Here is a 26,947-nt window from a genome sequence, read left to right as displayed (position 1 = left end):
TTGAAAAAAAAAGCTGCAGAAAAATCAAAATACTGTTTTCAAAAAGAAAGGCTGAGTGGAACACCAAGAACCAGAAAAGGGGCAAAAAAGGTGAGACATGACAAAACAAACTTTCAACCCATGCAAAATGGAAAATTAGTATCTGAGAGATTGCAACGTAAAGATATGCTTCTTCACTGGATACATGGAAAAACAAGATCTGGGGAGACCCTGTGTGGCACTGTAGCACAGGAAGCATGGCACATGTGAAAGTAAGGCACTAAAAATTATTGTTGTTGTTAGGTGCCAATGACTAGCAACTTGATGAATTACGGATCTAAAAGGAAATCGGTTTTGTACTAGTCTGGAAAGGTCCTCCATGATTTTTTTCAACATGTCCAGCCATCTGATTGCAGGTTGCCATCTTCGCCTGGTTCTTTCAATTTTCCCAAACATGATGTCTTTCTCCAGTGATCTCTCTCTCTTCTGATGGTGTGACCAAAATAAGACAGTCGTAACTTCATCATTTAGGCTTCAAGTGACATAACCGATTTGATCTCTTCCAGAATCGATTTGTTAGTTCTTCTGGCGGTCCATGGCATGCCTAAAATCCTTCTCCAGCAGCAAAGCTCAAATGAATCAATCTTCTTTTTGTCTTGTTTTCATACTGTCCAGCTTTTGCATCCATAATTGACCACTGAGAAAATAAAGTGCGTGGACAAGTCTGATCTTCATTTGGAGTGTTACCTCCTTGCCTTTAAATACTTTGTCAAGAGCTTTCATTGAAGAGCGACCAAATGCTATTCTGTGGCGTATTTTCTCCCTGCTAGTTACTTCTTTGTTTACAAAGAATCCAGAAGATTGAAATCCTTTACAACTTCTATTCTATCGCCTTCAAGCTCAAAATCTTCATCATTTTCCGTGTTCATGATGTTCATCTTATATATGTTCAGTCCTAATCCCATGTTATGACTTTCAGCTTTGACTTTTCTAAAACTTAGGTATCATTTATTTGTAAATGTCCTAGATGGACTTCAGGAGTTTATTCCAGTGACAGGCTCCATTCAATGATTTTTACTTTTTGCACTTAAAAAAAGGACCATTAGAAATGGGAAAGTGTGCTACAGTTTGCTGCTGCCACCATCAGGTCATCTTTGGAAAATAAAGCTTTGTCTTAACTGAAGCAGTCAACTAACCTAGGAGACACAGACTTAATGGAGCTACTAATATTTACTGTCATACATATTTTTGAAAAAGAATGCTCTTGTTTTTTTTCTAAGTAAATAAAACTTTTATCTGTGGTTTAAGGTGTGAAAATGTCCTTACAGTTTAGAAGGAAATGAGAAACAGGCTGCTTGGCCTTGTCCGTCGGGGAATTCAATTTACCTCATAACGTATAAGTTCCGTCCAGGAAGTCTAGTAAAACATTTGATTATCCCTGCAGAACGACCAAGTCTAGGTCGGCTCACATCCCGCCCCAATCATTCCTCTAAATACGCCCCTTTCAGCTCTGGGTGCACAGCGGCATTCAGTAGCCCAAAAAGTCCCCAGATACTTATAAAAAATAGGTTTGATTATCACCACTTGGACGACCTGTCTTTTAGGTCGTACAAATGCCGACTTAGGTGGGTTTTTAGATGTGTTTAAGTTTTGATTATGAGCCCCATGGTGTCCAAAGCAACTACATTGATCTCTTGCTGGTTATATGCTTGAACATGAACATTCAGAGCTCTCTTCACATTATAAGTCTTAGAAGAAATATTAGTAGCCACTTAAATCTTAGAAGAAATATTAGTAGCCACTTCCATCAAAAAAGAATTCAATGTTTGCATGGCATCCCATAGTGCATCCAAAGTCACTATATTTGACCTTAAGCACAGACACCACTTACACAGTTGTTCCTTCCCATAGGGAGTTGGGGTACTTACTGTTGGTAATTTCTGCGCCTCTGCATCTTCTCCCTCCATTGATATTTCCAGGGGAGAAATCCAAAGCCAGAGGGCTCTCAAAGTGAGATCTGGTAAAGATTCCTTCCCAGACAAATCACTACCTCCACTGGCACTGGGAGAACTTCCTGGTTGCGACTTATAACGTGAAGAGAGCTCTGAATGTTCATGTTCAAGCTCAGGAAGACCCTATCTATACTGCTGCCAGATGAGCCAAAGAGTCCACCTTCTCTGAACAAGTCAGAGTACAAAGCCTTCTAAATTGAACTGCTTTAGCTGCGGGGTAGAAGCCTGCATAGGAGGGAACACACTTTTTCTCTTCTCTTACACATCACTAAACGAGAGGGAGGCTGCCAAGACCTTCAACTTCGATAAGCCATGGAACTCCAGCTCGAGAAATTGCTCATAACACTATCTTGGTCTTCATGTGGGACAATCGTCATCTGATTTCTCCTCAGAGGATAGTCTGATATGAGTAGCCCTACAGCATTCTTTATTTGTTCTTGATTTTTTTTCTTCCTAGCTTCACCTCTCCTGCCACTTCCGTCCCTCCAACCTGATCCTCTCTCTCAGAACCCTTTTCTCAGCCACCTGCTGTTTGAACTCCACAGAGTTCCTCCTCATGTCTTCATCTCTGTTTTTATTTCTTCAGCCCATTCCGCATCTTTGTATCATAGCCCATGCCCCCACCAGTTTGCATTCACTTCAGCGCTATTCTCACTTTCATACGCCATATGTCTTCCCTCAATCTCTCTTCCCCTAAAAACCTATCTCTTGTGATGTACGGGGAGAGGCCAAAGGCCCTGATTGGCTCAGATGCCTCAGGTGCTGCCCACAGGGGGAGTCTGAGCCAATCAGGGCTTTTGGCCCCTCCCCATGCATCACATGATGTACCGGAGAGGGGCTCAAGGCCCAGTGTCGTCGAGGAAGGAGCCAATCAGGGACTTCCTTAGGCTCCTTCCTCAATGATACTAGGCTTTAGGCTCCTCCCCAGTGCATCATGTGAAGCATGGGGAGAGGCCAAAATCCTTGATTGGCTCAGACTCCCACTGTTGTCGCAGAGCAAGTGGCCTTTGCTCCTGCCCCCAACGATCCCCAGGAACATCAGGTAGGCCAGAGGGGCTTAACTAGACAGGGGGGGAGAGGCATTCCAGATGGGGGGTGGGAATTCTTCATTGTGGCAAGTTTAAGTTTATTAGGATTTTATATACCACCTATCAAGGCTTTCTAAGCGGTTTTACAATCAGGTACTCAAGCATTTTCCCTATCTGTCCCGGTGGGCTCACAATCTATCTAACGTACCTGGGGCTATGGAGGATTAAGTGACTTGCCTAGGGTCACAAGGAGCAGCGTGGGGTTCGAACCCACAACCCCAGGGTGCTGAGGCTCTAGCTTCAATCACCACGCCACACATTCCTCCTAGGGCTAAGGGCTTTGTCAGGGAGGTAGGAGGGGCTTTAAAACAGAAAAAAAAGTTATGCAGTTTTTGGCCAATATTCAACCAGAACCGCATAACTGTCTTATGCAGGCCCTGGCTGAATATCGGCCAGGACCCATAACAGCCCATTGGCCAACATTAGCCTAATTAGCTGGCAACAATCAGCATTAAAAAAAACTACTGAATGCTGACAGCTATCAGCTAGTACACGTTTCAATTAATGAGTAACCTGCAGCATTATTTAAATAAAAGATTGTGATTTGTGCATTTTGTTTGGTATGCTTTATCATCCTATAAAGTTATGCGTCTCGAGTCCATGAGGAAGACATCTCAAGGATAGGTAATTGAGCAATTATTTCTTGAAGTCCATAACCTATGACATTATTCCTAATAGAAAATAATTATTCAATAAAAAATACACAATTTATTTGAATGTTTCTTTTATTTTTTTCAAGTAATGCAATAATATAACTCAGTGGTCTTCTGTCTAGTGCAGGGTTGGGCAACGAGGGCCACAATCCAGTCAGGTTTTCAAGATTTCTCCAATGAATATGCATGAGATCTATTTGCATGCACTGCCTCCAATGTATCCAAATAGATCTCATGCATATCCATTGGGGAAATCCTGAAAACCCAACTGGATTGCGGCCCTCGTGGCCCACCCCTGGTCTAGTGCCTGCTGAATCTAACTGATGAAAACATTTCATTATCTAATAATGTCCTCTAGAGTTCAGACATTCTTTTTTCTAATATTCTGTAAAAAATGTGTATGTACCAGAAGACTCTTCTTAAAAGTTATCTGTTATAATAGATCTCAATTTCACAATACAAAACAATTGAACAACAGTGAGCTAAATGGATTATACAAACTATAAAGATTAGTAAAGTTAAATGATAAGTACCATTACTTCAACATAGGACAGAATTTACAATTTTACAATGTTAAACTTTAAAAACCTAAAAACCTCCAGTTCTATTTCAGGAAAATCAATGCGTCCCATTCATATTCTCTGTGCTGTGAGAACAAATCATGTCTTTTTTCCTTTTCAATCAAAAACAAAGTCACTCTTAATCTTGCAATTTAGAATCACTGTGATCATTAGCTATATTCTGGAAAATGAAAGAAATGTTTCCTTCCCCCATTTTAAGAAATGGGTCAGTTAAATTATGAAGTTGTCCACAAATGTGTTTCCAATGCATCAGTTCAGACATGGAAAAATGTTTCTTGGAATCTGGCCTTTTGTGATTTTGCCCAAGCTGGCAGCTTCTATATATGGAGGATTTTTGCACAGAAACTAAAATTAGAGGGAAGAAAAGCATGAACAAAATTAAACATAAGATTCTAAGTATACAGAAAATTCTCATGCAGGCTCATTTCTCGATTTGGAGTAAAATAAGAGTGCTGTTCACCAGTGGTTAAAGAACTATTTTCCAAATTGCATTTTAACTCATGGGTTCTGTTACAATGAAGCACTGGATAACCTACACAGCAAACGCATTTGGGCTAATCCACATGAAGCTGAAGATACTGACAGTAAAGTAGTAAGGGAGGCTGATCGCCCTGGCCACCGGCACCTCTCCTCCTCTCCACACCCCTGCATACCTCTTTAAATGTTTGCTGGCACATGTAGTATCTTTCACCTGGTGCTCCCATCAGCCTCGGCTCTCTTCTGATGTCATTTCCTAGTCACGGAATCAGAATGTGATGTCAGAAGGGAGTCGAGGCTGGCATGAGCAGCAGGTGGAAGATACTGCTTGCACTAGTGAATATTTCAAGAGGTACACGGGGTGCGGAAGAGTACCCAAGCGGCGGTGAAGAGTGGGGGAGGGTGCATGGCGTGGTGATGCTGGGTGCCACTACCCCAGGCGCCAATCGCCCTCACTACGCCACTGGGTACTGTGGTAACATGCATGGCATTCAAAACAGTAATATTATAATTATATTGGGCCTAGAGACCGTGCATGGAGGAACCTTTGTTAAATCTAAACTTAAATGATCATGAGGCTGCCAAATTTTAATACAGGAGGGGACTGAGTGTTGAATTATGTACTGATCTTTTAAGAAGCAAAGATGATCAGACAAGGCTGGAAATCGGATGAGGACTAGTACTGCAAATCATGGATCAGCCCAAATGCCAATTGATATAGTGTATCTAGATTTACAGAAAGCATTTGGCAAAGTACCTCATGAAAAAATTTTTAAGTAAAATTTAAATGCCATGGGCGAAGAGGCAATATACTATTGTGGATTGGGAACTGGTTAAAAGATAGAAAACACTGAGTAGGATTACGTGGATAGTTCTCATAAAAAACAAGTAACTAGAGATGTTTCCAAACAAAAACATTTATTAAAAGCATAGATTCAGTTCTGTAAATGTAAAAAAAGAGTCAACTCTACAGGTGTTTCGGTACAGAAAACTACCTTCTTCAGGTGTCTGTAAATAGATTAAACTCATAGGGGCTCATAATCGAAAGAGAAACCTCCAAAAACCGGCCTAAGTTGGCACCTGGATGATCATCAGTCAAAAACGGCCAAGTGCCGATAATAAAACCGGGTTTTGGATGTATTTATAAACGACCTAAGCCTTCACAGTGCCGCTGAACGACCATAGCTAAATGGGGCGTTTCAGGAGTGTCGAGGGCGGGATTTGGGTAGGCTTAGACTTAGTCGTACTGCATGTATAACTGAAAGTTATACAGCACAGCATAGACAGAACTTGGACGTTGTGACTTAGACCATTTAAAACATGGTCTAAGTCACCAAAACCCACCTAAAGTCACCAGATAAGCACTACAGACACAAACTACAGACCCCCACACACTACCCCAATGATCACCAACCCCCCCAACCCCATAAAAATATTAATTACAACTTGAAAATTGTGCCTCCAGAAAATCACCACCTGGCTGCCTGGCATAGGAAAGCCTAGTCATGCTGCACAGAGGCGTCTTAAGTCGTCTTGGGGGTGGGTTAGGGACCTATGGAGAGGAAGACCTATGCCCATAAGCCCCTGTAATCACTGCATTGATATTGAAACATGTGCACTCCCCTATACACCCCCAAAACTCTTTTGTACTGGCATATAAGTGGCTCCTGCAGCAATAAGGGCAACTGGGGTAGTAGATAAGTAGATCTAGGTGATTCTGGAGGTGGTTTGGGGGGGTCACCATGACCTATAAGGGAGCTGTAGTGAGATGATGACATGGCACCCTTTTTGTGAAGTTCACAGCAGTGCCCTGTAAGGTACCCCACTATTTAGGTGCCATGTCTGGGAGTCCAGACTATCACTTTGCAGACCCGTCCCACATCCAAAAGGTCTGATTCTAGGCGTTTTTACCTTGGACAAAAAGTTGGACAAAAATGTGTTATAAGGATTGACTTAGCAGCTTGGACAATCAGATCAGCAGGACGTATACTTAGACGATTTTCAAAACGGAAAATAATTTGGACGTATTTTTGAAAATGTGTCCTAAGCTGTTTTTTTACTTTGGACGACTTGGACGAAACGGACTTAGACGTTCCATTCGATTATGCCCCACATAGTCACTGGAATAAGGACATCCACAGATAAATTAAAATATAGGCCCATAGGTTAGGCCAATATATCTAGAGAAATAAATAAGCAGGCATAAATTTTAAGCTCCTATATAAAGATGAATTTTAAACTTAACACATGTATTTGGCTGAAAACAGGGCACAAATTTAGAAGCATAAATTTGAGAGCTCAGTTTGTTTGTGAATATTGGGCCCAAAGGTGTTTTACTGCATGTGGATTGAGAGAAATCTATCTATCTCTTTTAGGCCAAAATTTTATCTTTTATGATTGATTATTTGAAAAAGAAAGATCATTAGTAAATTTCTGAAATAAATACGTCTTTAATGCTTTACGAAAAGTGGGTAAACGAGAGAGAACTCTACACAGGTCTGCGACTAAAAAGCTGTTTGATTATTTTCATCTAATTTCTATGTATTTTGGTGTGCTAAAAACAAATAAAATATTGAAAAAACTCATAGACATCATGATTTGCCACAAAATGCAAAATTGTCTTCAAATTTATCAATTTTTTTATATTATGGATTTTAACCAAATTTAAAGTCCAAATTACTATTAATTAATTTACATAAGTGCATTTAAGATATAAAATGCAAAAAAAAAACCTTAAAGGGGTTGTCCGAGTTAGCTAAAAAAATATAGCACTGTAAATCTGATGGTCAGCAATATATACATAAGCTAAGCAAGTTTTAGGGAAAAAAATTATATTTCCTCATTTCCCTAGTTCTCTTCTGGCCCTTTGTTGTTATTTGCAGGTAAACAATCTCTGCCCCTCCTCTCCCTGCAAAGGGGTGAATGCAAGTGCTGCTCTAAGTGACATGTCTGACTACTGGGATACTCAGCAGCATGCTGTATGTGTAAGCCTCAGCCCTGAGTCTGTGCTTTTAATGGTAGAAGGGGTTAATCTTTCCAGAAGAATCCAATGGGAGGGAGACTCAGGGCAGATAGCAGCAGCTTCAGTCAGTGCAGGGGGGCGTGGCCAGCACTGTGACGACTCGTATAAAGACAAAGAGCTGCTCTCTCCTGCAGTCCACACTTGTGCACGAATCATCATCAGGTTCTTGGTTCTAGGCTGTTCACACTTTTTTATCGCAGTTCGTGTTAGCTTGTCATTCTTCAACCGTTATGTTATGGCTCTGCGAAAGTGTATTAATTTGCCAGACCGTTTCTGTTTCATCTGTGGTGAATATACAGTGTTGAAGCAACAGCAGAATATTACAGACTTTGTGAAAAAGTATACTTCACATACTTTGGACTAAAAATTGGAGATCAAGATAAAGTTTGGGCGCCTCATAAAGTATGCAAACGGTGTGTTGAGGACCTCTGAAACTGGTTCAAGGGTAAGAAAAAATCTTTCCGTTATGGGATTCCTATGGTATGGCGAGAGCAAAAGAACCATAGTGACGACTGTTACTTTTGTTCATGCGATGTAAAAGGGTTTAATTCCAAATGGAAGCATTCCATTTCATACCCCAATCTTCACTCAGCAATTCGTCCCATCCCCCATGGCACAGATATATCAGTACCTAAGTCCCCTGCTACCTTGGAAGAGATACCTAGCTCCGATGAAGATGAAGTCATACCTGAACCAGATGATGAATCAAGTTCTTACTTTGAAGATGATACAAGACCAAAACTGTTTTCTTGGGAGGAGATGAATGATTTGGTAAGAGACTTGAATCTTCCCAAAGATGCCGCTGAGTTACTCGGATCAAGGCTGAAAAGCATGAATTTATTGTTGCCAGGAGTGTCATCTTAACATAGTAACATAGTAGATGACGGCAGATAAAGACCCGAATGGTCCATCCAGTCTGCCCAACCTGATTCAATTTAAATTTTTTTTTTTTCCTTCTTCTTAGCTATTTCTGGGCGAGAATCCAAAGCTTTACCCGGTACTGTGCTTGGGTTCCAACTGCCGAAATCTCTGTTAAGACTTACTCCAGCCCATCTACACCCTCCCAGCCATTGAAGCCCTCCCCTGCCCATCCTCCTCCAAACGGCCATGCACAGACACAGACCGTACAAGTCTGCCCAGTAACTGGCCTAGTTCAATCTTTAATATTATTTTCTGATTCTAAATCTTCTGTGTTCATCCCACGCACAAGTTGGTTTATTGCATCGATGTCAAAGGTTTGCTGGGTCAATTTAAAAAGAAGTCTCAAAGCAGTTTTACAACACAACGGTGGTTTTTACACTTCCATACCTATAGGTTATTCTGTACACTTGAAGGAAACCTACGAGAACTTGGAATTGGTTCTTCGTAAACTTAAATATGAAGACCATGGTTGGCAAGTGTGTGGGGACTTGAAGGTCTTGTGCATGCTGCTTGGTCAACAAGCTGGGTATACCAAAAACCCTTGTTTTCTGTGTCTATGGGACAGTCGAGACCGACAAAATCAGTGGACCAAGAAGAGTTGGCAGCAGAGGGTGCTAACAGTCGGTGAAAAAAATGTCCTCCGAGAAATTTTGGTACCTTCCCATAAAGTTCTTCTACCACCTCTCCACATAAAATTGGGATTGATGAAGCAATTTGTAAAATCACTTCCAAGAGATGGAGAATGCTTCAAATACTCGGTCACCAAGTTTCCAGGCCTAGGTCGGAGGCAAAATTGAAAGAAGGTGTGTTCGTCGGACCAGACATTAGAAGGCTTATAGTTGATCAAGAATATGTCAATACCATGACGGATCCTCAAAAAGAAGGGTGGATTGCATTTAAAGAAGTCGTACAGAAATTTTTAGGCAATAACAAAGATCCAAACTACAAAAAGATCGTTGGACGAATGCTGAAAGCATTTCAAGCTTTAGGTTGCCTGATGAGTTTGAAAGTGCATTTCCTCCAGTCCCACTTTGACTACTTTCCTGAACATTTGGGAACTGTGAGTAAGGAACAAAGTGAACGATTCCATCAAGACATTAAAGAGATGGAAAGGAGATACCAGGGAAAATGGAGCATTACAATGATGGCAGACTACTGTTGGATGCTTCAGAGAGACATTCCAGATGCTACTTGCAAGCGTAAATGCACCAAGAGGAGGCTCACAGGGAAGAAGAATCGAGTTTAGTGTATGTAAGTTAGCTCATTTCAGTTCAAAAAAGGATTTTCATGAAAAAAATTGTAATAAACTTTAATTTTAGAAGTCTATTTCCATTTATTTTGAGGTATTGTCTTATTTAACATAGTTACCTAAATTGTCAGGAAACATGATGTCCTATGACAAAATACAGTAAAACCTTGGTTTGCGAGCATAATTCGTTCCAGAAGCATGCTTGTAATCCAAAGCGCTCGTATATCAAAGCAAATTTCCCCATAAGAAATAATGGAAACTCAGACGATTTGTTCCACAACCCCAAAACTTTAATACAAAATACTACATGCACTCATATTGCCTTGCTCATTTAGAGCAGTCCCTACACTCCCGTAGTGTCAGAGAGAGAACCATTGGCTCAGTTGTGATGTGACGCATGTATAGTGTATGTATTTGTATTGCAAGACCTCGCTCGTTTAGAACAGTCACTACACTCCCGCAGCGTCAGAGAGAGAAGAATCATCGGCTCAGTTGTGATGATGTGACGTGTGTATACTGTATGTATTCGTATTGCAAGACTTTGCTCATTTAGGACAGTCATAACACTCCCGCAGCGTCAAAGAGAAGAAGCATTGGCTCAGTTGTGATAATGTGATGCGTGTATACTCTAAGTACTTGTATTGCAAGACATTGCTTGTATATCAAGTTAAAATTTAATCAAATGTTTTGCTTGTCTTGCAAAACACTTGCAAACCAAGTTACTTGCAATCCAAGGTTTTACTGTAGGTCATTTTTGGATTCAGCGCACCAAAAAACATAAAGATTACATGGAATAACCAAAACAACTTTTTAAAAAAAGTTTTTTTGCAGACCTGTGTTATAGAAGGAAGGTCATTCCAAATTTTTACAAATAAAAAAGAAAATGATCGACAAATATTGGCCACAGTTTTTATTCCTTTAACAGTCTATTTATTCCTTTACTGTCTATTATTCAAAGCACTAAACGGAACAGCACCTCTCTACCTAAACAGCCGCCTAAACTGAAACCTCTCATCCAGAGTAAGGAGAACCCAGATCCCATTCACCTACCCCCCACTCAAAGGCACAAGATGCAAAAAACTATATGACAACCTACTTGCTACACAGGTCGCGAAAATTGACCCCACCATATCCAAGTTGCTGATCACAACTACTGACTATAAAGCGTTTCGAAAAGATATCAAAACCATTCTATTCAAAAAACACATCCCAACAATATAATCTACCATCAACCTCTCACCCTTCGCAACCTCCTGCAATTCCTCTCCACAGGCAACATCTAATCTAGTCGCAATGGACGATAAGTCAATTCTTATCTGGAAACACAGTTTCCTCCAAATATCTCAAAACGTCAGATATAACAACTTAAAAACAGATTCGTGCTTTTCTGTAATATAAAGTTATGCTATGTAAAATAATGTAATGTAAGTTATGCAAGTACTGGAAAGATAATGTAAAGTAATGCAAAGTAATTCCACGTAAGTTTTGTAAAGTTATGTATGATAAGTTATGTAAAGTTAATGCAAGTTATGCAAGTACCGTAAAGATAATGTAAAGTAATGCAAAGTAATTCCACGTAAAGTTTTGTAAAGTTATATACGAAAAGTTATGTAAAGTTAGCTATGCAAAGTTTGTAAAGTAATGTAAAGAATTGTATTGTCATCGCCTGGAAATGACCAGCCATCTTCTAATGTAATCCGCTTAGAACCCCAAGGCACAAGCGGAATAGAAATCACTAATGTAATGTAACAGTGGGAAAGCCAAGTTTATATCTCTGAGAGCTCCTAGAATTCGAGATTTGTTGTGAATTAAATGAAACAGGAACCAAAGGAGAAAAAATACCATATAGGATTTTGAAAATTACAGTTGCACATTTAAATTAGATCCTCCAGTAGCCAGAAAGCCAGTGAAGGGATCTCAGTAAAGGTGAGACATGATCATTTTTATGTTTACCATATATCAGTTTAGCCGCCGTATTCTGGATAAGCTGTAGCCTCCTCAAATTACATTTACTTAAACAAGCATAAAGCAAGTTGCCATAGCCCAACTGAGATATAATGGCCTGAACCAAAACAGCAAAATGTTGCTGAAAAAAAAAGATGACGTACTCTTCTAAACATCTTTAAACTGAAAAAGCATTTTTTGGTAACATGATTAATTTGATTAGATAATGAGAGTGAAGAATCCAGAATAAAACCCAGAATTTTAGATGAAAAATCAATTTTAGTGAGTCACCAGGGGCTAACAAAATTGAGCTAGGAGCTAAGAAGCCCATTTTATTCCTATGGGCTTCTTAGCAGTTAGTGCATGCTAAATCCATTAGTGTGCTTTAGTAAAAGGAGCCCTAAGATATTGGGCATCCAATTGCAGATAAATTTAATCCGGACAAGTCCATAGTAATGCTCATAGGAAAGAATAAAAAGAAATTAGGTTCGTAGAAACACAGAAACATGATGGCAAAGGCCAAATGGCCCATCTAGTCTGCCCATCCGCAATAACCATTATCTCTTTCTTTCTCTGAGAGATCCCATGTGCCTATCCCAGGCCCTTTTGAATTCAGACACAGTCTCTGTCTTTACCACTTCTTCTGGAAGACTGTTCCATACATCTACCACCCTTTCTGCAAAAAAGTATTTCCTTTCATTCCAGAGCTTCCTTTCAATTGAAAGAAACTTGACTCATGCACAATTATGCTACGTAGGTATTCAAACATCTCTATCATATCTCCTTTCTCCCGCCTTTCCTCTAAAGTGTACATATTGAGATCTTTAAGTCTGTCCCTATACACCTTATGATGAAGACCATGCATCATTTTAGTGGTCTTCCTCTGGATCGAGTCTATCCTTTTTATATCTTTTTGAAGATGCGGTCTCCAGAATTGGACATAATACTCTAAATGAGGTCTCACCAGAGTCTTATATAGGGGCATTAATACCTCCATTTTCCTATTGGCCATACCTCTCCCTATGCAACCTAGCATCCTTCCAGCTTTTGCTGTCACCTTTTCAACCTGTTTGGCCACCTTAAGTTCACCACATACAATCACACCCAAGTCCCGCTCTTCTGTCATGCACAAAAGTTCTTTATTCCCTAAACTGTACCATTCCTTTGTTTTTTTGCAGCCCAAATGCATGACCTTGCATTTCTTAGCATTAAATTTTAGCTGCCAAATTTCAGACCATTCTTCAAGCTTTGCTAGGTCTTTCTTCATGTCATTCACACCTTCCAGGGTGTCTACTCTATTGCAGATTTTGGCATCATCCACAAAGATGCAAATCTTACCTGACAGCCCTTCAGCAAGATCACTTATACAAATGTTAAAAAGAACAGGCCCAAGATCAGAACCTTGAAGCACACCACTGGTAACATCCCTGTCTTCTTCTTTATGCCTCTTTATGCGATCTTTTGTAGTTTATGAAAGCTAACCTTTTATTCCTTGCCTTCTCAGCTACTACTTTTGAGAACCAAAGCGGTCTTCTTTTCCTCTTACTTTTACTTACTTGCCTCACAAAAAGATCTGTCGCCTTTTTTATTTTATTTTTTTTTTATTTAATTCAGTTTTATATCCTGTCCTACCAGGAGCTTAGAACGGGTCACAGTAGTATAGTCACAGTGTTTGGGGTACAGGGGTAGCGGTACATTCTATATTGTAGGGTAGAAATACAATACAATCAACATTTTAGAGGTACATGGCTAATCATGCACATACAGTATACTGTTGGGAGGGGAGAGGACAGAGCGCATTTACAGTAGAGATAATGGTTACTGTGGATGGGCAGACTAGATGGGCCATTTGGCCTTTATCTGTCGTCATGTTTCTATAAGGGAAAAGCATCGGGTATATACATCAAATGTTGCGGCGGAGGGTTAGAATGAGCACACACTCTTGGCTGGGGGCATTAGGTTTGAAGCAAAGATACTCGGTCAGTAGCAGTGGTAGCCATGGTATTTAATCCTGATTGGATTTATGTCATGTCATGTACTCGGTTGATAGTATCGAGGCTAGGTCCATGAGTTTAGATCAATGGCTATAGAGCAGGGGTGTCAAACTCAATCACATAAGGAGCCGAAATCTAAAACACAGGCTAGGTTGCAGGCTGAATTTTTTATTAAGATACTTAGTCTTAGTAGAAGTATAGATCCTTCCTCACCCTCAGACACCTGTGGCGCAGTCAGGCACTTGTGTGGCATGCCCTACTCCAACCTAGCTTTTACACTGGGACTGGGACCTTCTGCCTGCGAATGGGTACTGAAGCAGCATGGTGAGAAGCTTGGAACGTCGCTGGGAGGGTGGCAGCACGTCCAAGCGCTTGGAACGCTACTGGGACTGGAGCTGCATGGTCAGGCACTTAGATGCGGCACAGTCACTGTGGGCCACAAAAAACAGCCAGGTGGGCTGGACTTGGCCCCCGGGCCTTATGTTTGACATGTGTGCTATAGAGGGAATGTCCATAATTGGACTGACGTGAGGAGGATAGAAGGTAGTGTGCAGTTAGGTTGGAGTGCCGTTAGGGTTTATTCCCTAAGGTTTCAGTGCAGGAGGAAAGGTAGTAGGTCTTCTATAGCTCGGAGCTGGTTCCATAGTTTTGCCATGGTGTAGGAAAAGGAACGTTTCTGGGCAGTTTCCAAGATTTGTCGCCCTTACAATAACTCCTTTCAGTTTTGCTCACTGCATTTCTACTCCTTCCAGATGTTCCCATCCAGACAATTCCTTGATGTAATCCCTCATCCGAACAAAGTTAGTTTTTTAAAAGTCTAGAACCTTTACTTTTGAATAAGCCCTCTCTATATACGTCTTAATATTAAACCGTACCCTGCAATGATCACTGTATGCCAGATGATCACCAATGGTAACATCAGAAACACTTTCCCCGTTTGTAAGCACTAAGTCCAGTATGACCTCATCCCGCATGGGTTCCACTACCAACTCCTGGAACAGTTCTCCTTATAGAGAGGAGAACTGGAACCCAATAGATAGGAATGGTATGCTGAACCTTAGGGTACTCTGTCCATTCTCAAGAGCATATTGCAGAGAGATGTCAATCACAGTATTTGAAACCTCCTCCTTCTCCCAGGAGTCTGCTGCCCCCTTCAGTTCGTTCGAAAGCATGCAAGAGCTCTAAAGACAGGAGGAGGGACACGGGGAACTGCCCAAAATGAAGGCTCTGATCTGCTCATATAACGTTATAAGTCAGTAATGAAACTGTAATATATACATGAATGAACATTACCACTGAATAGTAAAACACATCAAATAAAAGCAATAGCTTGAATATTAGTGGAGCTCAATTATTTCTTTAGATTCTATATACAAACTGATTTTGAACCCATAGTTTGACTGGCAAAGAAGTCTTAGCTATGGAGAGGACCGTGAAACATACAGTACATTAGAAATTATCAGGCAGGAGGTTCAGCATATCATTCCTATCTACTGGAAAAGATATTATTAAAGTAAGAACCCAATCTCTTTTTCCAATGCAATAGGAGTAGTATGCTGAACCTTAGGGACATACCTAAACAGTCCCCAAAGTCCTGCGTGGAAGAGATAAGCCTGCTTTCAGAACTGAGGATCCAAACGTGGAATTCTCTTGTGCTGCCACATCTGCCCTATAAAATTTAGTGAAAGCGTGCAGGAGACACCATGTCGCAGATCTACTTATCTCTTCCGGAGGTATTGCCCTCGATTCCGCTTAGGAGGCGGCTACTTCTCTGGTCAAATATGCTTTCAATTACACCGGCGGTTGTTTGCTGTAAACAATGTAGGTGGAGGAGATCACTGTCTGAATCCACTGGGAAATGGTGGCCTTGGGAGGCTGGTCTGCCTCGGGTTGACTGTTTGGTTAGGATAAAGAGATGGTCTGATAGACAAAATTCATTAGTCAGTTCCAGGTAATGCAAGACAACTCTATGGATGTCCAGCAGCTTTAAAGCCTTGTTTTCCTTCATAAAACCTGTAGGTTTAAAGGCTGGTAGATGTGAAATGGTGAAACAATCTTTGACAAAACTGAAGGTACTGTACACAAGGTCACTCAGGTTTCCATGATCCTCAAATACAGTTCCTTGCATGACAAAGCTTGCAATTCTGAGACACTTCTGACCAAGATAAATGCAACTAGGAACACTGCTTCAATCATAAGATCCATAAGAGAAGCTTCCTCCAAAGGCTTATAAGGAGCCCTCCGAAGACCCTCTAACATGATGTTGAGATTCCAGGAAGGGAAAGGATCTCGGATTGGTAGCCTGAGTCTCAGGGCTCTTCTGAAAAATCTAATGATGATTGGGTAAGCAGCCAAGGAGACTTGCTTTTCTTGGTTTCTAAATCAAGCCAGGCCTACCACCTGCATCTTAAGGTATGCAACTTAATGACATCCCACCTTATATACCCACAAAGTCTGCATGCAAACACGTGCATTCATTCATTGGCTGTGCTCCCTTACATCAGAAGTAGGCAGTGGTCATAATAATGTGACTTGACTGTGTATTTGGGGACAGTTGTGCTGGGAGAATACCATCTGCGCTTTAGAGTTCTTGCACTATTGTCAGTGATATCCATGTATTCCACAGAGGACATATGTGCTGAAGCTTCTGCACAGAGTTAGAGTTCAGCAAAGGCATTTGGAAAGAGGAGAGAGAGTGCTGATATGCTTCCATTTTTAAAGCTTTTTAGAAGAGATTGCAGATCATGTCTTTCTTTCAGGCCTCTGCTATGCTGTGACCTGGAAACCTCCAAGGAAATATGTGCCAGTTCCAGTATTACCTGCAGTCTTCTTGGATAACTGAACCTAAGATGTCAATGTGGTAGAGGGCGATTCTATAGACTATTTTTCAACTTGTACACATAGAACTGTACAGAGGAGACCTTCTTTTGATCTTTCTGTACATGATCTTTCTGTCCAGGCCCTCTTGAAGAAAGGCCAGTACTGCTGAAGCTATAAGCAGTGCTCAGAGTCCTGACATCCAGCTCTCCCACAGAGCTTTTTTTTCAAAATTCCTGCACAGACCTTTTTTTTTCTGTTACAATCTGCATCTGATATATTTCTGCACCTATTGCCTGCTAATACAAACACGAATTGCCTCTATGCCATCCACCGCATGTACAACCTGCTACTACATGTTACCTGTATAGCTGCATTTTACTACTTGCTACTACTTATTTTTAACCTACCACCGCATGTTATTTGTTACCACAACCTGTCACCACTTGTTATAAGTATAACCGCATGTAAAACCAGCTACTGCATATTTTAGTCTGACACTGCATATATAGCCTGTGCTACTCCTCTACTATTATCGCATGTCATCGCATGTCTAGTTCTACCACCACTTTCTTAGCCTGCCCTGCCCATCACTACTACCTCTTATACAGCCTACCCCCCCCCCCCCATCAGCCTGCATCTTACTAGCAGCACTAATCTCTCCTACCTCCTGCCTGACAAGCTCTGCCCAAACCCTCTCTATCTCTCCTTGCTCCCACCATGAAGCCACCCTCCTGGCTCCTCCTTCTACAGTGGTGCCTCACACAACGAACTTAATTCGTTCCAGGAGCAAGTTTGTTATGCGAAAAGTTCGTTATGTGAAACGCGTTTTCCCATAACAATACATGTTAAAAAAAATAATTCGTTCTGTAGCATAAAATATGCTAAGATGACATAAAAAAAGATAAATTTTTGGTTATTATTTTTATTTAGATACATCTAAAAACATAATTGTTTTTTAAAACAACACACTTTTTTAAATTTAAAGACAGACTAAGTAGAGTCTAATTTTACAGTGAGAGAGGGCAGAGTCTCAGCGGCAAAAACTGGGACTTAACTGTTCATTTTTTTTTTTTTCTACCGTGTTTCCCCGATGATAAGGCAGGGCCATCAAATAAGACAGCCCCCCCTTTTTAGAAAAAAATGTAAAATAAGGCACCCCCCCGCAAATAAGCCACCCACCGATACCTGCGCTTACCCGAATCGGGTGGTACGGTGGGTGACTCCGTGTGGTCCCTGGCACCCCCGACACGATCGGGGCAAGAGGGAGCTCAAGCCCTCTTGCCCCCCCGACTCCCCGACACGATCGGGGCAAAAGGGAGCCCAAGCCCTCTTGCCCCGCCGATTCCCCAACTCCCCGACAATATCGGGCCAGGAGGGAGCCCAAGTCCTCCTGGCCACGGCGACCCCCTAACCCCACCCTGCACTACATTACGGGCAGGAGGGATTCCAGGCCCTCCTGCCCTCGACGCAAACCCCCCCTCCCCCCAACGACCGCCCCCCCCAAGAACCTCCGACCGCCCCCCCAGCCGACCCGCGACCCCCCTGGCCGACCCCCACGACACCCCCAACCCCCTTCCCCGTACCTTTCTGTAGTTGGCCGGACAGACGGGAGCCAAACCCGCCTGTCCGGCAGGCAGCCAACGACGGAATGAGGCCGGATTGGCCCATCCGTCCCAAAGCTCCGCCTACTGGTGGGGCCTAAGGCGCCTGGGCCAATCAGAATAGGCCCGGGAGCCTTAGGTCCCTCCTGGGGGCAGGGCCTGAGGCACATGGTCGGGTTGGGCCCATGTGCCTCAGGCCCCGCCCCCAGGAGGGACCTAAGGCTCCCGGGCCTATTCTGATTGGCCCAGGCGCCTTAGGCCCCACCAGTAGGCGGAGCTTTGGGACGGATGGGCCAATCCGGCCTCATTCCGTCGTTGGCTGCCTGCCGGACAGGCGGGTTTGGCTCCCGTCTGTCCGGCCAACTACAGAAAGGTACGGGGAAGGGGGTTGGGGGTGTCGTGGGGGTCGGCCAGGGGGGTCGCGGGTCGGCTGGGGGGGCGGTCGGAGGTTCTTGGGGGGGGCGGTCGTTCGGGGGAGGGGGGGTTTGCGTCGAGGGCAGGAGGGCCTGGGATCCCTCCTGCCCGTAATGTAGTGCAGGGTGGGGTTAGGGGGTCGCCGTGGCCAGGAGGACTTGGGCTCCCTCCTGGCCCGATATTGTCGGGGAGTTGGGGAATCGGCGGGGCAAGAGGGCTTGGGCTCCTTTTTGCCCCGATCGTGTCGGGGAGTCGGGGGGGCAAGAGGGAGCCAGGCGGAGAGAGGGCAGTTAAGCGCAGTGCCTGCGCGGAAGGATGCAGCTCAGGCGACTTTGTTGTGTGAAACGAAGTTCGTTGTACGAATCAAGACATAAAGTTCGTTGTGCGCAGCGTGCGCTGTGCGAGGCGTCCGTTGTGTGAGGCACCACTGTACTTCTCTGCTCTTTCACCAATACTTCCCACTGCCAAAAATCCCTCCCCCCAACCTCCCCAACTCCACAATCTCAAACAACACCTGCCCAGGCCTCAGAATCCCCACACTAGTACACACTAGAACTCATTACTACAAAAACACTCCTCCTTAAAGCCTGTCCCTCCAGCCAACCTACCCAACCTCACCTCTGCCTCTCTCACCCCTGTCCCCACACTCTACTGTAACGCCAGATCAGTCTGCAACAAGACCCAAATAATAAAAGACCTACTCGATGACTCCGATCCGGGTTTCGTGTGCATCACAGAATCATGGATCGGAAAAGATGATACTTTCACACAAAACGAACTCTGCCCCCCCTGGCTACCATGGCCTCTTCTCACCCAGAATCAACCGGAAAGGAGGAGGCCTGGCTCTGCTTTACAAATCATTCTTCAATGTTCAGCTCCTCGAAAAGGGCAGCCATACCTCTCTAGAATTCTTACTAGCTTCAGTTAACGACGAACTCCACCCCCACCCACTAGGCATCTTGCTTCTTTACCGCCCTCCTATCCCCTGGAATAAATCCTCAGAACTTGTCCTAGAGACTACAACAAGAGCCTTCCTAAAATTCCAGAGACTACTGATCATAGGAGATATTAACCTCCACCTTGACGATAACACCAGTAAGGACACAACTGAATTCATAGACTTCCTTACCTCCCTAGGCTTCACCACTCCTTCACCCACACCTACCCATGATAAAGGACATACACTAGACATCATTAGCTTCCTCGACCTGACTGAGCAAAAAACTTCTGCCGAAGAGGCCCGCTGGGACCTTGTCCCATGGTCTGACCACCTTCTAGGCTCTTTCTGCCTCCCTTTCTTCATGTCTCATCTAGGTACTCCACCCCGGCCCACAAAATCTATCACCTACCGCAAAAAAATCACGAGCGAATTATTCTGGACCCAATTTCTTAACCAACTTCCCCCTTCTTCTAAACACGCAGACCCAGAGTCCAACTGGCATAATTGGGTTACCCTTTCCGGGACTACCTACCTCGCTCTGGCCCCTTTATCTACAAAATCTATCTCCCACTCCCACAAAGCCCCCTGGTACCTTCCATACCACAGGAAACTAAAACGGAAATGTCGAGCCCTGGAACGGAAATGGAAAAAATCGAAATCCCCCTCAGACAAACAATCCTGGCGAGACAACATCAAGTACTATAACACAATACTAAAAAAAGCAAGAAAGAACTTCTATGGAGAAAAAATCACCAGATCAAAAAATCAAAATAGTACTCTGTTCCACATCTGGCGAAACTTAACCTCAAAAAACGACTCCACCTCTCCCCTCTCCCCTCCATCCGCAAACGACTTAGCCAAATTTTTCAATGAAAAGATTTCCACCATAAGGAGCTCTTTCCCCTCAGCAGTCTCTTACAATTCTCTTCCTCCAAATGACTCAAACCCTATCCCAGCGGATAGATCCTGGACGACATTTGAACCCAGATCTGAACCCCAGATCTCTAAACTCTGTCTCAGACTGAAATCCTGCAAATGCATCTTAGATCCCTTCCCATCCCACCTCTATGAAAACATTCCTGCACAGGCCATCTCCTCCCTTACGAGACTTATTAACTCTGCTCTACTATCAGGCTTGTTCTCCACAAAAATGGGCCACATTGCCTTGTCACCTATTCTGAAAAAAGCCGATCTCGACCCCTCCTTACCATCAAACTACCGTCCCATAGCAAATATCCCTCTACTTACCAAACTTCTAAAAACCATAGTTGCTACCCAGCTCTCTTCCTATCTCGAGAGATTCTCCATTCTTCACCCCTACCAACATGGCTTCAGACCCAGCTTTAGCACTGAATCCCTCCTAGTTTCCCTAATTTCAAAGGTACAACAACTACACTCACATAACAAATTTGCTGTCCTATTACAATTCGATCTTTCTGCTGCTTTTGATGTCGTCCACCACGACATACTACTTTACCAACTTTCCGAGATTGGAATCGACTCCACCGTCCTAATGTGGTTCTCAAACTTCTTACGCTCCCGCTCCTATACCGTCAACACAAATGGCACCATGTCCACTCCTTGGACTCCATCTTGCGGTGTCCCTCAAGGATCACCCCTTTCCCCTATTCTCTTTAACATCTACATGTCTTCCCTGAAACTCTTTCAACTATCCCCCCTGGAAACAATCTACACTTACGCAGATGACATCCTTGTCCTCCTTGAGACTGACCAGAACCTCACAAACCTCCACGAAAACATTACAGCTTGCATAATGAGACTCCGTGCCTGGTCCCTCTCGGTACAGATGAAACTAAACGAATCAAAAACAAAACTACTTTGGCTCGGCCCAAAATTCGAACACTTGCCCACCCTTTTCGCACTACCCACAGGCGATACACTCCAGCTCGAATTCTCATGCAAGGCCCTTGGTATCATTATCGATTCCTCCCTCTCCCTCAATGACCACCTCAACTCCTTGGCAAAATCATGCTTTTTCAGCCTCCACATGCTGAGGAAAGCTAGATCCTACTTCAGCCAACAACACTTTGCCATCCTTGTCCAATCCATCATCCTCTCCAAACTAGATTACTGCAACGCCATCTACTTAAATCTATCAAAAAAAAGTCTTCTAAGACTCCAGCTAATCCAGAATACTGCAGCCAAACTGATCTTCTCAAAACGCAAATCTGACCATGCCTCCCCACTCCTTGCCAACCTTCACTGGCTCCCAATAATCCCCAGAATCCATTTCAAATGTTCCTGCCTGGCTTTTAAGATCATTCATGGCATCATCCCTCCTCTTATCCCACTGTCTTTCAACTCCTCCAGTCCCGACTCCTCCAGAACTGCCCAAAGGTATAAACTAGCCTTCCCCTCCCTACGCAGCATCTACTATGCAGGCAAACTGGGAAAATCCCTTCTCTTCAAAATCACAGGTCTTTGGAACGACCTCACCTCCCCGTTGCGGAACCTGAGCTCCCTTCAGTTATTCCACAAACAACTGAAAACCTGGCTTTTCAGCAAATTGTAACTCTATCCTTCACCCCCTTTCCCCCCCCCCCTTCTTCATATAAATTCATGTAATCCTTTTTTTTCTTCCTCTCTACCTACTATTTTAAGTTCTTGTAAACCGTGTCGAGCTCCATACTCATGGAGATGATGCGGTATATAAACTTAAGGTTTAGATTAGATTAGATTAGATTTAAAACAAACCGGAGAAAATACTTCTTCACACAACGTGTAATTAAACTCTGGGATTTATTATTGGAGAATGTGGTGAAATCAATTAACTTAGCGGGGTTTAATAAAGGTTTGGATAATTTCCTAAAAGAGAAGTCCATAGGCCATTATTGAGATGGCTTGGGGAAATCCATTGCTTATTCCTAGGATAAGCATCATGGAATCTGTTTTGCTACTTGGGATCTAGCTAGGTACTTGGGACCTGGGTTGGCCACTTTTAGAAACAGTATACTAGGCTTGATGGACCTTCGGTCTGTCCCAGTAAGGCAATTCTTATGTTACCCTTGAGGGTCGGTAACATGAAATCAAACTACTTTTGGTGATTCTGCCAGAATGATACTTGTGACCTAAATTGGTCACATTAAAAACAGAATGTAAGATTTGATAGACCTTTAGTTTGACCCAGTGTGGCAATTCTTAGGTTCTTATGATTTTGTTAAGCTCATTTCTAATGGCAAGTGCTCTGGCTTATAATGTACATTATTAAATGGTAAGAATGAAATATTCTACATGTGCATTGCTTGCCTGATATTGATAATACATACCTTTAGGATTGTGCCTCCAAAAAACCAATTTGTATGCTTCTAAAAGAAAATGTTTACTGTAGAGGAAATTCTGCATAATTATCTTTCCTGTGCAGAATTTTGAACAGAAAACATAGTCAGTAGTAACTGCAACTGTTGCCCTCTCTCCTCAGCACTCACATCCTCAACTCCATCTTCAGTGCTTCAACTCAAGTGAAGGAGGAGAGCAACTGAATTCAGGCCATATTCCTTTCGTCTGCTATGCTGGCTCTGACCTGAATTTTAACTGCACAGAACATCCTAGAGCCCTGTGGTTCAAATTCAGCATTCAGAGTCAGTAGGGCAGGGGTTGAAGAGGGTGCAGCACAGGACATACCCCAGCATGCAGCTGGTTTACTTCTCCTCCACATGTGCTGAAGAATGTGCAAGGAGAGGCAGTGCTGTGGATGAGGGTTGTGTGCACCAGAGGTACTGCATGGAGGGGCTTTGAGGAACGAAGATCAGCAAGCTGGGAGTACCAAAAGTGAAGGGTATGTGCACACGCCAGAGTACCACGAGGAGGGGTGGGGGAGGGAAGAGAGGTAAGTATGTGTGCCAGGAAGGAAAAGGAGAGAGACAGAATTTGGGAAGTATTTTGAGAGGAGTCACCAAAAGCTATGGGGTGAGTACATACAGAGAGGATTATGGTGCTGTGACTGCTGGGGAGGTTTGAGAGAGCTGGGGTACTCAATGGCCTTCATCTCAAATACACTATTTCACTAGTAAACAGGATAATTCACCCCATCATTAGTTTTGTGAAGTGGGTGAAAATATATGTATTTTTACATAAATTATTTTTGCAAGGATTAAGTTTGAATAAAAAAATGGATTTGGTAAAAAAAAAAAAAAAAAAAAAAAGTCATTTTATATCAGATTAAACATCCCACATCATTTCAGACAAACTGAATCAAGCACTAAAAACTTTTTTCAATTTTTAAACTAGATTTGGATTCATTATGCCAGTGAAAATAACTTGCCTTGATGTACTTTCTTTCCTTCACAATCACATTCTAGCAGATCATGTGTAATGCAGTTTGAATCTTCGTGCAACATAAAGAGATTTTTTAGTTCCTCCATTGAGAATTGAATGTGCTTTGATGTCTTTGCCAAGCCTACAACTGCATCAGAGAGACCCTGCTTACTGATCTGTCGCTGATAGATCTTCTCTTCAATGGAACCTGCATTAGTAACAAGACAGATCAAATCAGCTTAAAATATCGTCTATATCCTTTGTACTGCCGTCATAACACCTGCTGGCCATGTTTTCAGGGAGCAGGAGAAGATTCACTTTCTTGAATTTCAACAGCTTTATAATAAGCAAATAAATTATTATAGATAATTGAAATAAAGAGTGTTGTACTAATTGTGGGTGAGTACAAATGTGATGAGACTTTCTGTAGATATTTCAATGTAATATAGAGTGAAAAGAGAATGTTGCAAGAAGAATTGCAGAGAGAACCTTAGGATTCTGAGTCTAAAATGGAGATCTTTTTCTCAGGTCAGGGGGAACGACAGGTTACCAACAATGACTAGGAGGTCTCTAAAGATGACCAATAGAACATTCTGATCTAGGGCACAAGAGTAGGGAGACTTCATAGGGCCTAGAAGCAATGGGCCACATACAATATTCAGCTTACAAGAGCAAAGGTTACATATCCTTTGCAGATAACTGAGTTGTTCTAGGTAACCAGGTCACAAGCTGACAGCATAACACAGACATGTAAGCATAAGCTGCGCAGAAAGAACATCCCTCTTGTATATTTACTGCTTGGTTTAGGTCAGTGGTAGGCAAACTCATTAGTCAAAAGAGCCAAAGATCAGCAGTACAATGATTAAGATTTCTTTTGAGAGCCAAATTTCTTTTCAAGATAATATCTTATTTATTGACAAAAATATTTTTACATTAAAATAAAAATATGACAAAATACACATTTAATGACACCCCGCTCGCCCGCACATAGTTGAAATTGATTCATGGCAGAGCCTAGAGAATGACACGGGGAAAAAATTTGTCCCTGTCCCGTCTCCGTGAGCTTGGTCCCCGTCCCCACAAACCATCTGATCCCATCCACACAAGCCTCAAATAGCTTTATACTGAACTTAATAAATTATAAAAGGAAACAATATTCTGTACAATTGTCAATTTATAAATCAGCATCTTCTCCCCACTCTCTTCCTCATTTCCCTTCAGCATCTTCACCCCACTCTCCACTTCTCTTGCCCATTTCCCTTCAGCGCCTTCTCCCCATTCTCCACTTCTCTTCCACATTTCCCTTCAGTGTCCTCAGTCCACTCTCGCTCCACTTCCATTCAGCACACACGCATAAAATCAAGCAAACAATTTTATATCATTTTCATTCTATTCATTCATAGAAATTAAAGTCTAAATAATGGCAGTCACATAACAAAACATGATTTTACAAAAATAATTCCTTGCAGTCAAGCCTACAAGGATTACTAGATGTCTTTCAGCAGCTCTCCTCCCTCCCCCTTACCTTCGTGGCAATTTTCTTTTTTTTTTTTTTTTGTCTTCTAGCTGCCCGAGCCGGCTTTCATCAAGTCGCGTGTGGCTTCCAAAACTTCTCCTCTGATGCAACTTCCTGTTTCCGGTTGCTTCAGAGGAGAAGTTTCAGCAGCCACACGCGACTTGATGAAAGCCGGCTCGGGTAGCTGGAAGACAAAAATAAAGAAAATTGCCACGAAGATAAGGGGGAGGGAGGAAGATGCCCAATCAGTGACGTGTCATTCTCTAGCTCAGGGGTGCCCACATTTTTTGGGCTTGCGAGCTACTTTTAAAATGACCAGGTCAAAATGATCTACCAACAATAAAATTTTTAAAAACACAAAGCACACTGTATGCAGAGAAAATGTTAATTATCATTTATATTCCACGGGTTTTCAAAGAGGTCAAGGCATATGACTTTATGCAATGTCACCTCTGTAACAACTATATAAAAATAGACAAATATACCCATCCCTTTTTACAAAACCACAATAGCAGTTTTTAGCGCAAGAAGCTGTGAAGAATGTCCTGCGCTGCTCTTGATGCTCATAGGCTCCCTGTGCTAAAAACTGCTATTGTGGTTTAGTAAAAGGGGGCCATAGTGCAAAACATAGGCAGCAGATATAAATTCTCAAAATGGACACATTTTGATCACTAAATTGAAAATAAAATCATTTTTCCTACCTTTGTTGTCTGGTAAATTTCATGAGTCTCTAGTTGCACTTTATTCTTCTGACTGTGCATCCAATATTTCTTCCCTTCTTTCAACCTCCTATATGCTTCCTCTCCTCCAGATCTCATTCCCTCCCCTAATTTTTTTTTCTTTCTCCCTGCCCCCTTCTTTCTTTCTCCATGTCCCCATTCTTTCTGTATGTCTCTTTCTCTCTCTCGCCATGCCCCCTTTCTTTCTTTCTCTCTCCATGCCCCCTGTCTGTCTCCCTATCTTTCTTTTTCCATGCCCCCTTTCTGTCTGTCTCCCTGTCTTTCTGTCTCCCATCTCCCTTCTTTATTTCTGTCTCCCTGCCCCCCTTTCTTTCTTTCTCCCTGCCCTCCCCCAAGCAACTGCCATCGGGGAACAGGCTGCCACTGCTATCAGGGAACAGGCCACCACCAAGTTCTGAGCTCTCCCTGATTCCCTTCCCCGTAAAGAGGATGCTGAAGCGCCAGGCCGATCAACCTTCCTCACCCGACGTCAATTCTACCGTCGGAGAGGAAGTTCCGGGCCAGCCAGGCAGTGATTGGCTGGCCTGGAACTTCCTCTCCGACGTCAGAATTGAAGTCGGGTGGGGAAGATTGGTCGGCCCGGCGCTTCAGCGTCCTCTTTACAGGGAAGGGAAGCAGGTTGGGCACCTCTACTCTAGCTAGCAGAGCCCGACCTGCACTCAAGTGGCTAAAGAGCCGCATGTGGCTCGCGAGCCACGGTTTGCCGGCCACTGGTTTAGGT

At 42.8% G+C, this 26,947-nt stretch overlaps 1 protein-coding gene across 2 annotated transcripts in view; it reads right to left on the bottom strand.

Annotated features, from left to right (window-relative positions):
• Positions 1 to 3,914: 3,914 nt before the first annotated feature.
• Positions 3,915 to 26,947, bottom strand: part of RAD54B (RAD54 homolog B) — a 184,633-nt gene continuing 161,600 nt past the window's right edge. The window contains exons 12-13 of one of the 2 annotated variants that reach the window (XM_033933706.1): positions 23,978 to 24,178; positions 3,915 to 4,658 (exon numbers count right to left, since the gene is read on the bottom strand). In XM_033933706.1, coding sequence (XP_033789597.1) covers positions 4,432 to 4,658; positions 23,978 to 24,178 — 428 coding nt within the window. In that variant the 3' untranslated portion in view covers positions 3,915 to 4,431. The remainder of the gene's footprint in view (positions 4,659 to 23,977; positions 24,179 to 26,947) is intronic. The other variant, XM_033933705.1, reaches the window with a different exon arrangement.

Source organism: Geotrypetes seraphini, chromosome 2, assembly GCF_902459505.1.
Source record: "Geotrypetes seraphini chromosome 2, aGeoSer1.1, whole genome shotgun sequence".
Classification (NCBI taxonomy): domain Eukaryota; kingdom Metazoa; phylum Chordata; class Amphibia; order Gymnophiona; family Dermophiidae; genus Geotrypetes; species Geotrypetes seraphini.
This window is presented reverse-complemented; position numbering and strand designations above follow the sequence as displayed.